The sequence below is a fragment of the Lepidochelys olivacea genome (genome assembly GCF_965140295.1).
Source record: "Lepidochelys olivacea isolate rLepOli2 genome assembly, chromosome: 22".
NCBI classification, from domain to species: domain Eukaryota; kingdom Metazoa; phylum Chordata; order Testudines; family Cheloniidae; genus Lepidochelys; species Lepidochelys olivacea.
In genome coordinates this window covers 15,972,551-15,985,338 of record NC_140432.1, presented here as the reverse complement: position 1 = coordinate 15,985,338, position 12,788 = coordinate 15,972,551, and the positions used below count along the sequence as shown (strand labels likewise).

At 46.7% G+C, this 12,788-nt stretch overlaps 1 protein-coding gene across 1 annotated transcript in view; it reads right to left on the bottom strand.

Annotated features, from left to right (window-relative positions):
• Positions 1 to 5,286: 5,286 nt before the first annotated feature.
• Positions 5,287 to 12,788, bottom strand: part of POU2AF2 (POU class 2 homeobox associating factor 2) — a gene marked incomplete at its 5' end in the record, with an annotated part of 29,805 nt that continues 22,303 nt past the window's right edge. The window contains 3 exons of the mRNA XM_084611899.1: positions 5,287 to 6,425; positions 7,163 to 7,455; positions 9,283 to 9,325. Of these exons, the coding sequence (XP_084468025.1) occupies positions 6,024 to 6,425; positions 7,163 to 7,455; positions 9,283 to 9,325 (738 nt within the window). The remainder of the gene's footprint in view (positions 6,426 to 7,162; positions 7,456 to 9,282; positions 9,326 to 12,788) is intronic.

The window sequence follows — 12,788 nt, the reverse complement described above, 5'->3', positions numbered from 1 at the left end:
AGCAGAATATCAGGAGAGAAAGCCCCTAACTTCAGTATAAGTATAAAACATATAATGTCCCCATAGTAATAATTCTGTTTTATATCTGCTTTTCACCATAAGGTACACTCACCAATTTCACTGTTGGTGGATAAAAAAACAACATGCTCTGCTTTAAGACACAACTTGAAGGTGGATGTTTTGTGAAAGGAATACTAGATAGCTGTTTCCAAATCCAGTATAAATCCTCCTGCAGAAACGGACAGATTTCCACTCATGGGACTTGATTTTAAAAGTTAGGAAATCTCTCTTCCTCCAGCTGTGACACTAGCTTCTACTTGGCCTGAAATATACACTGTAGATAGCTAGAGGCATGGGAGAATCCTGTTTATGTTCCAAGGGGGTTTACCTTGGAAAATGCTCCAATAAGTCTGTAGTTAGATTTACCTTTTGCAACAGGAAAATGTAGGCACTTGCTCATAAAAGCTGCCAAGATCAAATAAGAATTGGTTTATGAGTCTTAAGAAAAAAAGGATTTTATCCTAACAAGGAAGACCAAATGTTTTGGGTGTTAGTTTGTATGGCCCAGATCCTCAAAGGTATTTAGGCTCCTAACTTCTATTGATTTCTTTGAGGATTTGAGCCTTTGTGCCCAGATTTAGAATGGCTTCCACTGTTAAACAGTCCCTGCTCTGTTATTATCTGATTTCCATGAAAGGGGGGCTGATCAGATACTCACTATTCTTTTAAAACTTAATGGCGTGAGCAGTGTAAAAGAGGGTCTGTACCTCCTTTTCTTTTCGCAACATTCAAGATAGATGCTGCTAAGGTAGCATCACCGGGTGATTTTTCAGGCGCATTCAAGAGGGGTGCAGCTAATGTAAAGCAACCTTGGCCTCCTTTCTAAATTCCTTTGAAACCGCACATCAGATACAAATACTGACTAGTTCGCCTGGCAGCCAAAATAGGTAAGGAATAGAGCGATTTAGCAACATATAAGTTCAGTGGGTGTTGATCTGAAACACGGGCACATGCTTTGAGGTGCAAGAGGAGCGACTGCTTTGGCTCGACTGCGGCTTGCCGGCACTGCCAGGGCCCCGGGGAGTAAGTGGCCGGGTCAGTCTGTGCTGCCCACCAGGCGGGTGTGAAAACTGATGGCAGCATCCCGGCTGCGGGTGAGCGAAGGAGCGGGGGTGACAGGCCTCCCCTGGCAGCGCCGTGCTGGCGGGATGCGAAGGCTACTGTTGTCCTTGCCATATTTCCACCAGCCCCTCCGCGGTCAGGAGCCAACCCACTGGCGACTGGGGAGGGGCCCCTCGTAATCAGCGTTTACACAGCCCCTGCAGCCGGCTCGCGCTGGGCCCCCTGCTCCCCTGGCTCGTCGCCACCGGCCCAGCTGCTGGTCCCGGCTTTTGCTCGCTTGCCCCGCACCCGAAACTGACCGAGGTGTTTATGGGAGGTTGTAAAATGGCTGGAGTCGGAGCTCGTCAATTGCAGGGCAGGGGGGCAAAACCACCCCCACGTGCCCCAGTCGCTGGGGGCTTCACCGGTGCGGGGCGTTCCCCCAACCCCGGGGCTGTGGTGCTTTCTCCTGGGCGCCTCCGCGCTCGCACCAGCAAAGGCTGTGAGCGACAAGCGGGGTGAGCGGAATCTGCGCCCTGCTCCGCTTCCTGCCCGGGGCTCGTGTGAACCTGCTGCGCCGTAGGCCGTTTTCCCAGGGAGGTCAGGCGCAGTGCTCCCTTCCCGACTCGCTTGAGCAGAGGAGCCCGGCCGGGAGAAAAGTGGCCACCGCCCAAAGTAACCAGAGGCGAGCGGAGCCGGCGGCGCAGGACGGGGAGTTTACACGCCAGCAACGCCTCGGGGGTTTGTCTCCAGACAGGTCTGAACAGGGCTGGAGAATCAGGAAGTTCCAGGAGGGAATGGAGCCGGGGGCCAGGGCGGCCCCACCCGGCTGCAGGGTTCCAGCTCAGTGGGCCTGGGGGGTTGGTTTTTTTAACCTGGGGGGCAGAGGAGTTAGAGACGCGAGAGGGAAACCTCGCCCGGCTGGAGCCCAGAGGTGTGAAGCCGGGGCCATCCGCCGCCTAGGCTGCAGGGAAGGGGCGGGCTCGGCCCGGCCCAAGGCCACTTGCAAAATAAAACTTGGCGAGCCACCGGCGAGCTTCTGGCCCTGGGACAAAGAGCGCCGCCTTCAGGCCGAACCCAGAACCGGCCGTTCCACGCCCCCCCTCTGGGGCAGGAAGACAGTTACTGTCCGCGCCCCTTCTGCAGGGGGGTGGCTCTGGCCCTTAGGCAGCCCAGCACCCAGACAGCTGGATGCCACCTGGGCAGGTGATGCACTGCAAAGTGGGGCAGGGGTCACAAAAGTGGGTTTTGCCAAGGGAGCAGGGCTTTCTAAGGACTGGTGAGGCAGTGGCAGGATATGCCCTGGTGCTAGGGGTGGCCTTCAGTACTGCAGCCGCACACAGGCCCCAAACCTGCCCTCAGATGCTTGTGTAACTGATACTCCCACAAGAGGGATACTAGAGTCACTGGTGCGGCAGAGGGCACAAAAACAAGCCTACACTCAAAGAAAGGTCAGAAATGGAACCTGTCTGGAGAAGGGCTATGAACATCATCTCAGCTTTGGGTGGGGGGACTTTCAAAGAAGAAAGACTTGGCCCTAACCTGAGATTTTTTTAAAACTTGGAGTTTTATTATTAGATGGATTTAAATAATCCTTGCAAAGGAAAGTGTAGATTCCTTCACATAGATTCCTTTCCCCCCTTCTAAATTTGTGACTTTTCCTTTTTTTTTTTTTTTTGCCATGACAACTAGCCAATCTTAAAAATAATGTGTGGTACCAAGAAAGATGCTCCAATTGACCCTTTCTTATCATAGGCGGGCAAAGGGGTACCTAATAAACTCTCATGCATTAGGGGCATTGCTGGTTATGAAGGTGATTAATCACCAGTTTGCATTCTGGATGGTCATGCGTAGCTTGAGTAGAGAACTGACAAGAGCTACTGAGTATTTCAAAATACCTAATTATTGGGGACACTTTCTAACATGCTCTTTGGGGCCAGATTCTGAAGGAGGGTAGCGCTCAGCAGTAACTGGAGTAATATCTGCATTCTTGGGGCTGGGCTCCCTTAGGGTTTATTTTTGTTCCCAATGGCTATTAGCCAGGCTGGGCAGGGATGGTGTCCCTAGCCTCTGTTTGCCAGAAGCTGGGAATGGGCGACAAAGGATGGATCACTTGATCATTATCTGTTCTGTTCATTCCCTTTGGGGCTCCTGCCATTGGTCACTGTCAGAAGACAGGATCCTGGGCTAGATGGACCTTTGGTCAGACTCAGCACTGCAAACACAGTACCAGAGGCTTTGGTTGTTTAAACTAGCCATTCGTGGTTGTGCAGCATGTTGTAAAAGGCAGAAAGGTCTGTGTTCCTGGGTCAATCAGGGAAGAGCCCTCCTTCCCTTAGGAGGTTTGGAGAAATCCTTGAGAATGCTTTACACACCTTTAAAGGCCCCGATTTCTCACTGCCTGATTGAAATGTGTGAGCAGCCAGAATGGGAGGAGCTCCCTGCTGTGCTCATAACTGATTTCTAAGAAGCCGCTGAAATGACCACCAATTTGTGTGGGGCAAATCCTCAGGTCCATCTTGGACCCTTTGGCATTGCTGCCACGTGGATAGTCCCCCATAGCAGAGGAATCCCTGGCTGGTATCGTCGCCTCTACACAACGTCCTCATGGTCCCATCCCCTCCGGGTTAAGTGCATAGTTGGGACAGGAGAAGGTGTGGTGGGAGTACCTTTGTCTCCTGGGATCCCACTGACAACCCCTGGATTGCTGTTACTAGCTGGTGGAGATTAGAGCAGCCTTGATGCCCCTGGCTGCCCCCAGGATCTAATCGGTGATGGGAGAGGGTGCAAATATAGCTTTAAACCACCTTGTCTCCCCCACACTCCTCAGGCCTTGTGCTGAGCTTAATTCAGACAGACCTGAGGATTTACCCATGATAATCATGTCCGATGTCTTCTAAACTAAAAAATTGCTTCTTTCCTGTTGCCACGCTAAGGGACCATTCCCCATCAAAGGAGAAGGCATCAGCTGCTCTGGAAACAAAATTGCTACTAACATAAGAAGTTAACTAGAAACCTAATAATTGATGTAGGTTCTGGTTTGTGCTTTGTGCAGACAAAAGGGACAGGCCTGGTTCCGTGTGTGTGTACAGCTACCTCTAGTGGCCACACAGAGCTCCTGGTGACACACATCTTTTTTCAACTCACAGGGCTCTTTGCAAGGGAGCGAACAGCTGGCTTTGGGGGGTGTGAAGACATGAACACACATTGGTTAAAGTTCTGATATGCTTTTTAAAGGGACACAGCTGAGGTACTTTGTAATCAGTTTAAAAATGTATTTTCTCACTTCTGTTTCTATAATCTCTTTGGAAGCATGAAACTACCATTTGTTTCCTTACAATTGTTTTTTATCCATTGCATATTGCTCCCACTCCTTCCTGGCTGGCTGTTGTAGGGCTGCTTGTGAGATCTAGGCTGCTGAATTTCATCACATGAGAAAAAAAAATAGTAATTAAGTGTCGTCTTGGCAAAAGAGGAGTATGATCCAGTGGACAGGACATTGGCCTGTGATACGGAGACCTGGGCTCTATTCCTGGTTCTGCCAGTATCCTGCGGTGGGATCTTAGAGATGTCATTTTGGCCCACATGCTCAACCATATTTAGATGCCTAACTCCCAGTGAAATCAACAGGCTTTCCCCACTGTACTTAGTTTTTCTTCCCACCTTTTTGTATCCCTTGTCGAGATTGTCAGATCTCTGGAACAGGGATTATCTCTCACTGTGTTCATACAGCACCTAGCGTAGCGGGGCCCTGATATTGGCTGGGACTGCTAGGTGGTACCACAATGCAAATAATAATAAAGGGATATTTTGAGTTTAATGGACCTTGCCATTAGGGGAAAAAACAAAGTTAGGGGTGTAAAATTATGGGCCTTCAAAATATGATTGTATAATTTATATACACACACCTCTTCCTCTGTGCTTCAAGAAATACTCATACAGCTCTGATTTAGAATGGCTTTGGGAGAAACATTGGCCTTCAACCTGCAAATGAATCCATACAGGCAGACCTCTGCACCCCGGAGCAGTGTCTTTGAAGTCAGTGGGACCATTTACACATCAATGGGACCATTTACATGTTTAAAGTTAAGTCTTTGCAGGATCTGGGTTTTAGATTACAAGCTCTTTGGGCAGGGACTGTCACTATGTATTTGCATAGCACAAGGGGGGCTTGGAGCTGTTTGGAGCATTACACACAATAAATGAATAATAACAAATAGTAATTATTTGGGTATGAAAACCACTGTAACAGATAAGCACTCGTATACAGCAATCTTAATTTTCCTTGAAGCAATCCATTGTGGCGGATTTCAGGTTACAGAAGTTTATTTGTCATAGCCTGGTATGCTGTCTGTCCAAGTTCACCATGTATTTACTATCCCTTCCATAACTATCACCCTAGGACAATGCCATATTTACATAACATTGGCATTGAAATTTACATGTATGTGGTATATAGTAAGATATCACTATACAGAACTTAAATTATTTGAAAAGGCTTCCATCCTACCCCTCCATAATTATCTTTTTGTAGAATCACTTTCTACAAATCTTCTGTTGTTTAAATAGACATGGTTTATCAGCTAAAAAGATGAGGTCCTGTTTCTTAAGGTTGCTTTCCGAACTGGGACTGATCCAAGGACCACTGAAGTCATTGGACTTTTTACGTTGACTTTCTCTGGGCATTGGATTGAGACCGTTGTCTACAAGCTACACAGTAACCCTAACAATTACATTGTTAAACAGAGCATTAAGTAATGTACTGATTTTAGAAACGAATATTTCCTTCATAGCATTTTTGCCTCCAAGTATGTTATCACTGTCCTCAATTTTCAATGATTAATTATAGGGAAATATCCTACAATCAATTCAGCTGTCTGAGTGAAGGTTAATTCTAATTTGTCACCAACTGTGAGCTTTCCTCAATAAGTTCTTCGGCATTCATATGTCCCCCAGACTGGACTCCCATCTTCTTTTGCCCAAGAGGAGTTGTCATGAAGGGAGGTTGTATCTAAGGGTTCCTCTGATGAGAGGGGGAGAGTCTTGGGAGGTAGGTCATTCGTTACAGCCGTAAATGGTGAAAAGGAATAGGATGAGGTGGCAGGGTAACTGGGTACGTAGTGGACATCTTCAAAAGCATGCAAAGGGTAGGACTGGGCTCCTGGGATGGCAGAACTCCAGCTCGAGCTTCTATACTGGGAAGTGCTTCCAGTCTCGTGAGAGGTGAGGCAGTTGGTAGTTGTGAGCAAGGTTTGTAGGGAATCTGAGCACACGGCATCTGATTGGTTGAGGCTGTCAGGCATGGCCTGCTCCCAGGAGTCTCTCTGTTGGAAAGAGGGTGAGGGAGATCTTTGAGAATAATGCCATGTTCCAGAGCAAAAAGACAAATATGTAATCTACTGGGTCTTCTAGCTTCCGAGTTTACCAAGCTAAGCTATTCCTGCTTTCTAACCTAGGCCCCACACAGTGAGCTCTGTGTTGCCCTGCAACATTAGCAGAGTGTGTAAAAAGTGATTAAGGAAAACAGAGCCAGAATTTATGGCACGAGTAAACTACACTGAACCCAGTTCCAGATCAGACATGATTGTCTTAGGCACTGATCCAGCAAAGCACTTTAACTGTAAGCCCACGAGTAGTCCCAGTGAAGTCAATTGGAATTAAGCATATCCATAAGTGCTCAGCTGGATCAGGGCCTTAGTTATCATTCCAGTGGGGGTCTGAAGAGGGAGGGTGGAGCATACAGATACATGCCATGCCGGCGCTGTGGGTGTGGGAATGAGCTTGGTTCTTGCTCCTTGAAGTGGTAGGGGCAGGAGAACCTTGTGACACTTCCAATCAACTCTCCTCCCACAAGCAGAACTGACAGGTCCCAATGGGACAGCCAGGGAGGCATCGCTAGGCAGCAGGAGACAGGAACACAGCAGCCTAGGAACGGTCATAATGGATCAGCCCAAGGCTCCATCTGCTCTAGTATCAGGCGTCCAGATGTGGTACACCCTCTGCACAATCCAAGCCACCATTTAACCCTGGATACCACATTCAAATCAGTACACAGACTCACTATTAAGAAATGTGCTGAATCACTGGGGAAGGGCGGCAGGAGCGGGGGCAGCGAGGAGGTGCTGAAAAGGGAGCTAGTGCTGGGTGTTACAGCAGCAGCACGATAGTCCTCGGTGAAGTAGGGGTCCAGTAGCGGCGGGTACCCTTGAACGGCAGAGGAGTCACATGGAAAGGACTTTGCCCCCAGGGATGAAGCATAAACATCATTTGAAAGCGGCTTAGTGTTGTGGAAATCCAAATCAGACATGAATGGTCTCCGAACTCCATAGTAACCAGACATGGCCATGGAGCCTGCTGGCGAGAAAGATGGAAGTCATACCAATGAAAGGTCATGTCAAAGTCACCATCCACTGAGTCAAAATTCATTGGGCAAATCAACAGAGCTGAAACCCACAGAACTCTCCCCTCCATCTGTAACAAACATCTGCCCACTTCCCAGGGCCGGAGAGAATCCTGTTGTTAAACAAGTGTCCCCACACGGCAGGTTTTTACTCCCATGGTCATTACAGGGCCCTTGGTTGTTGTTTTTTTTGTTTTTTTTTTGCCTTCCTCTGTAGCATGGGGCACGGATCACAAGCTAGGATCTTCTCGGAAGATCTCACCTAATCATTTCCCTTCCATTGCAGGGGGCTCAGGCATTGATCACACCTCAGTTTCTCCTGTTCTCTGCTTGTGGCACACACCAGTTTAGTCTCCTAGGACTGAAATGCTTTAGTTTATCCCGAATTATGGGATTCAATATGGTGGTAACTGAGTGAAATTTAACGGCCTGCAATATACAGGAGGTCAGACTAGATTATCTAATTGTCCCTTCTGGCCTTAAACTCTATAAAATTACAAAATTATCAACCCAAATCACAGCATGGCCTTCCCCTTTCTCTCAGTCTTGGGGTGTGTTGTACCAGAACTTGACAAACTCTCTTTATTGAAAATCCAGAAACCCATCTCCCATAGACTCAGGTATGCCCAATTCAGGTACCAGTTAAACCTCAGCAAACCCAGCATTGTCTGATTCAGCAAAGCACAAACGTATGTGTTTAGGTCAATGTCTGTTCAGCAAAGTAAATCACGTTTTGCTAAATTGTGGCCTTTGTTGGGATGCTCTGCACTGAACTGCTCTGCCCATGGGCTGGGGACGAGCTGTTTTGGCCTCTGCCCTTCCCCTACTTTTCCTCCCTTTCTGTTCCCCTCTCATACCTTGTGTGTGGGAGATGGGGGGTTAACCATCTGCCTCCCAGCTCCCATCCATCCATCCATCTACTATGCCCTCCTGAAATGAACCATACCAGCTTTTGCACTTTCCCCATCTATCCCAATGGGAAACCGCGATTTCTACTACAATGTGGAGCTGTGTGAGGCTGTACATTAGCGGCAACCCCATGTCCACTCTCAGGAGGCATCTCTCAGCAGCACTGCTGGCTCCTCCTGGGCCATTAGCACTAGGGAAGTATCTCCCTTAGGCAGATATGCTTTCGTCTCTGCTTGTGTAATAACATGTGCAGAGTACATGCCAGCATTGTTCTTCATATTACAATAGCACCTAGAGATCCCAGCTGAGATCAGAGCCCCATTGTGCTAGGCATCATACAAATGTAAGAACGGCCATTCTGGGTAAGGCCAATGGTCCATCTAGCCCAGTATCCTGTCTTCCACCAATGGCCAATGCCACTGAGAGTGAGAGACAGCTGCTGCCCCAAAGAGCTTGCAGTGTAACTAGAAAAGATGGATAAAGGAAGTAGTCTTCTCCCCATTTTACAGAAGGGAAACTGAGGCACAGAGCAATTTAAGTGATTTGTCTAAGGTCATATAAGGAGTTGAATACAGACAGAAACTGAGCCTCGTTCTCCGAGTTCCAACTCAGTGCCTTAATTTCAAGACTGTCCTTCCCCTCTTGGAGTTGGTTCACCTTGTCTCCCTTCCCTTGGAACTTCAGGGAAGGGATTGAATGTCATTAGGATACTTCTGAGTTAATCCTTCGGTGATTCTCCTCTCTGAGTGGTGGGTGGCACCACTACAGATCTTCGTGGTAGTATTTTCAAGGCCCTTCACAGGAAGAATGAGATGGAAATGGCACTGGATTGCCGACACTAAAGTCATGTATGATTTAGTGAAAATACTCACCTGACATTTGGACAAATGGAGACGGAGGGGTGTTGGCACTGCCCTAAAAAATAAAGAGACATTGAAAGTGTTTTCTTCTGCAAGCCAGAGCGTAAATGTGTAGCTTGGAAGTGGGTTTTGCATCATTTCAATGTAGTTTTGGAATCTCACTGAAGCTACGAATAAGAAGCAATTAGGCACAAGATTGCAAGCTCTGGAGAGAGAAAGTATTAGTAGATGGAGGCTAGGAAGAGATTTCAGAGCACTCAGACAAATGCTGATAATGGCAGGAAAATCAAGATAACAGGGCTTGACGCTCATTTACATTAAAGTTCCTTTACACAGTCAGCATGGTGTAAAGTGGCCTTCATGTGAGAGTCAGCCCCAAACGATTCAATGTCCAGGATCCTCTGTGTTAAAACTTGTGCCTGATACTCCATAGCCCTGCACCATCGCAGTCATATATACCAGTGGAAAGGGGGGTGTAAATTGTTTTGTTCTGATTTGTAGCATTTCACACCTACTCTGCACAGGTGTAAATTACTCTATGTGGGCAGTACAAAGGAAAGCCAAGCTCTATATCTGTACCACACTGGCAAAGTGTATGTCATGTCCCCCTCTAGTGGCTGGTCTGCTAGTGGATAACAACCAACTGCTGCTACCAGCGAATGGAATTGCTCATTTAGCTCAAGGAATCGAGGTCTGTTGTATCAATTTAAATGGAATAAAGGAGCCTAAAAAGTCAAAGTTGTTAACATGCCCCAATTACAGTCCAACATTAAACAGTTTTAAACAAGGTTCAGGATTTAGCTGGAGCTGGTGGAGGTAGCAGCGTCATCTGGGCCATCTGTGGCCCAGTCTGGGCAATTTGATGATGATGATGGGCATCCTCAGGATCAGGATGATGTAGGGCCAGGGTCCCAGAAGACGGTGGGGGGTGGCAGCCATAATGTCGAAGCTCACACCAGTTGCTAATATTTTCTCCCTGAAGTCTTTCTTTAAGGACTCCAAAGGGGAGTGATGGGCAGAATAGTCTGTCCTGTCATTATTTTGTCCATCAATAGACCTAATTTCTGGCACACCAATTATGGTTCATTGATCTTTTGGTCTGATGTTGTCTCGTTTACCAAGCATGATCTTAAAACAGTCCTTGAATTATATCAGGAGGCCTTTCTGTTTGCACTAATTCAGTCTGTCTCCCTTTTGTAACTTTTCCCATCAACTTTTATTATTAATGGTTATTGTGACACTTTATGAACTTTCACTCGCTTCTCGCAGCTGAGCTCACAATTCAGGCAAATTTGTAGGATCAGTTATCCCAACAGATCTGTGCTTTGGGACTAAGGGTCTGGAGTTCAAACCCCACTGATGATCTCTGAAGGTGAGTCATTGCACATGCACAAGGTGGTGTTGTCCTGCACAAAGAATAGGGGGGAATATTTATGGATTTGTAGCAGAGTTTCAGTTGCGTATTCTAATCACACACTCCTTCTATAGAAGTCATTAACAGATCAGCCATCTATAGTGCTTGCAATGTGAGCCTGGTCATTTTCCCACAGTTTTATTGCTTCACCTGAGGCAGAATTAAAAGGCACCAATATCAGCAAATGGAAGTAAAGGGGTGGTGGTGATGGAGGGAGGGGTATAAGTTATGGCAGATTGATCAATGAACATTAGGCTGTGAAAAGCATTTATGACATGATAGTCCTGATACTGTAATTGGATCCACACGGATGAATTCTTACACCTGTGCAGAGTCCCAGTGGGGTTCCATACGAGTGCAGGGATCATCCCACAGGGATCTGACTACAGGACTGGGGCCTATGTGTGTATGAATTCAGTTAAAAACAGCCAAGGTAGCAGTCTGTTAACCATGTAACTATCCAATTAACGCAGGCCTGCGTGCTCCCCTCCTGCAGAAAAGTGAGCAGAGGAGAACAAATGGGGGGCAGAGCTCTGTGCATTGCAGCCAGGAGCTCCCCTGCAGCTCCAGTCACAGAGCATGGGATGACTTAAGTGGGGGCGGAGAATCTGACTCATGAACTGGGTGCTCACATGCAGGGCCAATGCTTCTTTTTAAATACATGTTTTAGTTTTTCAAAGAACAGGTAAAATATTGATGCAAATGCATTCTAGAATGCAAAAGTTTTGCAACAGTTAAATTTTATTTTTCACTAAAAATTGTTTGTTTGTTTGTTATGCTGGCCATGAGTTTTCGCTTAACGTAGAAAGCAAAACACTGAATACCAGTTTTATCATCCAGCTGAGACATTTAGCCATTCTATTAATATTGTGCTCTGAATCACTATGCATCACTTTGCTCCAGGAGGATCTCGCCTCCTTGGCATCCCAATTCAAATTCCTATTAGCAGTAAATATACCTTGCTTAGAGTCATTTCTACTGTCATTTCTATGAGTTTAGGAAGCTACATTTTCTTAGTCTTGAGTTTCCATAAAATATGGCCCAAATGAGAATTATTTGACCCATGCTCCAGGTATCCCTAAACCTCTAACTGCCAGAAGCTGGGACTGGATGATGAGATGGATCACTCGACATCCCTGTTCTGTTCATTCCTTCTGTAGCATTTGGCACTGGCCACTGTCAGGAGACTGGCTACTGGGCTAGCTGGACCATTGGTCTGACAGAGTTCTCCATTCACTTCTCCGAGATGCTGAACTGGGCCACCTGCTTGGACCCTCTTTGCAAATGAAATGAGTGGCACCTCTGAACACCTAACTCCTACTCCTTCAGCGCAGCTGGAACACAATGTTAAAAATATATCACCTGGCACTTGAAGTTCAGCGGAGGTCAAGCAAGCCCTGAATAATATTTCATGCCTCCGCCCTCCGTTTCAGATTACCTCCAGCGCATCATACAAATGCTGCTACTACAACTGCGTGAGCAGGTTTCTGCATAACCTGGAACCTGCAGCTTTCTCTATATGGAAAAGCTCAGATGCCCGTCGCTGTGAGCACTGACACCAATATTTTGTGCTGAGGTCTTTCTCCAAACTTCTAAACCCTATTTGAAAACAAAACAAAACAACCCCACCAAGAGAGATTTTTAACTATTCCACTGCTTTTGACCCTGTAAGGTGGTACAGTATACAATTTCCAGTTTGCATAGAGCAAACAGGAGGTTCCTGCCATGCCAGGCAACCAAATTTAGAGGTTTATATTTGAATTAAATTTGCCAGTGTTAAGACTTCCTTTAGCTAACATGGTAAGTTCACAGCTGCCTATGGGCTCCCTCATGAAAATGAGCTCATTCGAACTAATAGGTGACCCAGTCTGCAAAGATAAGAGGTTTGAGGAAAGAGTAACCCACTGGCAGGACTGCCCAGGCAGTTTTATGGGGGAGTATTTTACAGAATTTAGACAACTTGTTCACAGCTGCTTTGGGGAATATACTGAAAACAGAGAAAAGAAGTGAATCAGCTCTTTTTTTCCCTTTTACTGCTCCTAACTAGTCAATCTGGGGTGTTTCTCATTTTAGATATAAAATACTTTAAATCACAAAGTAAAAG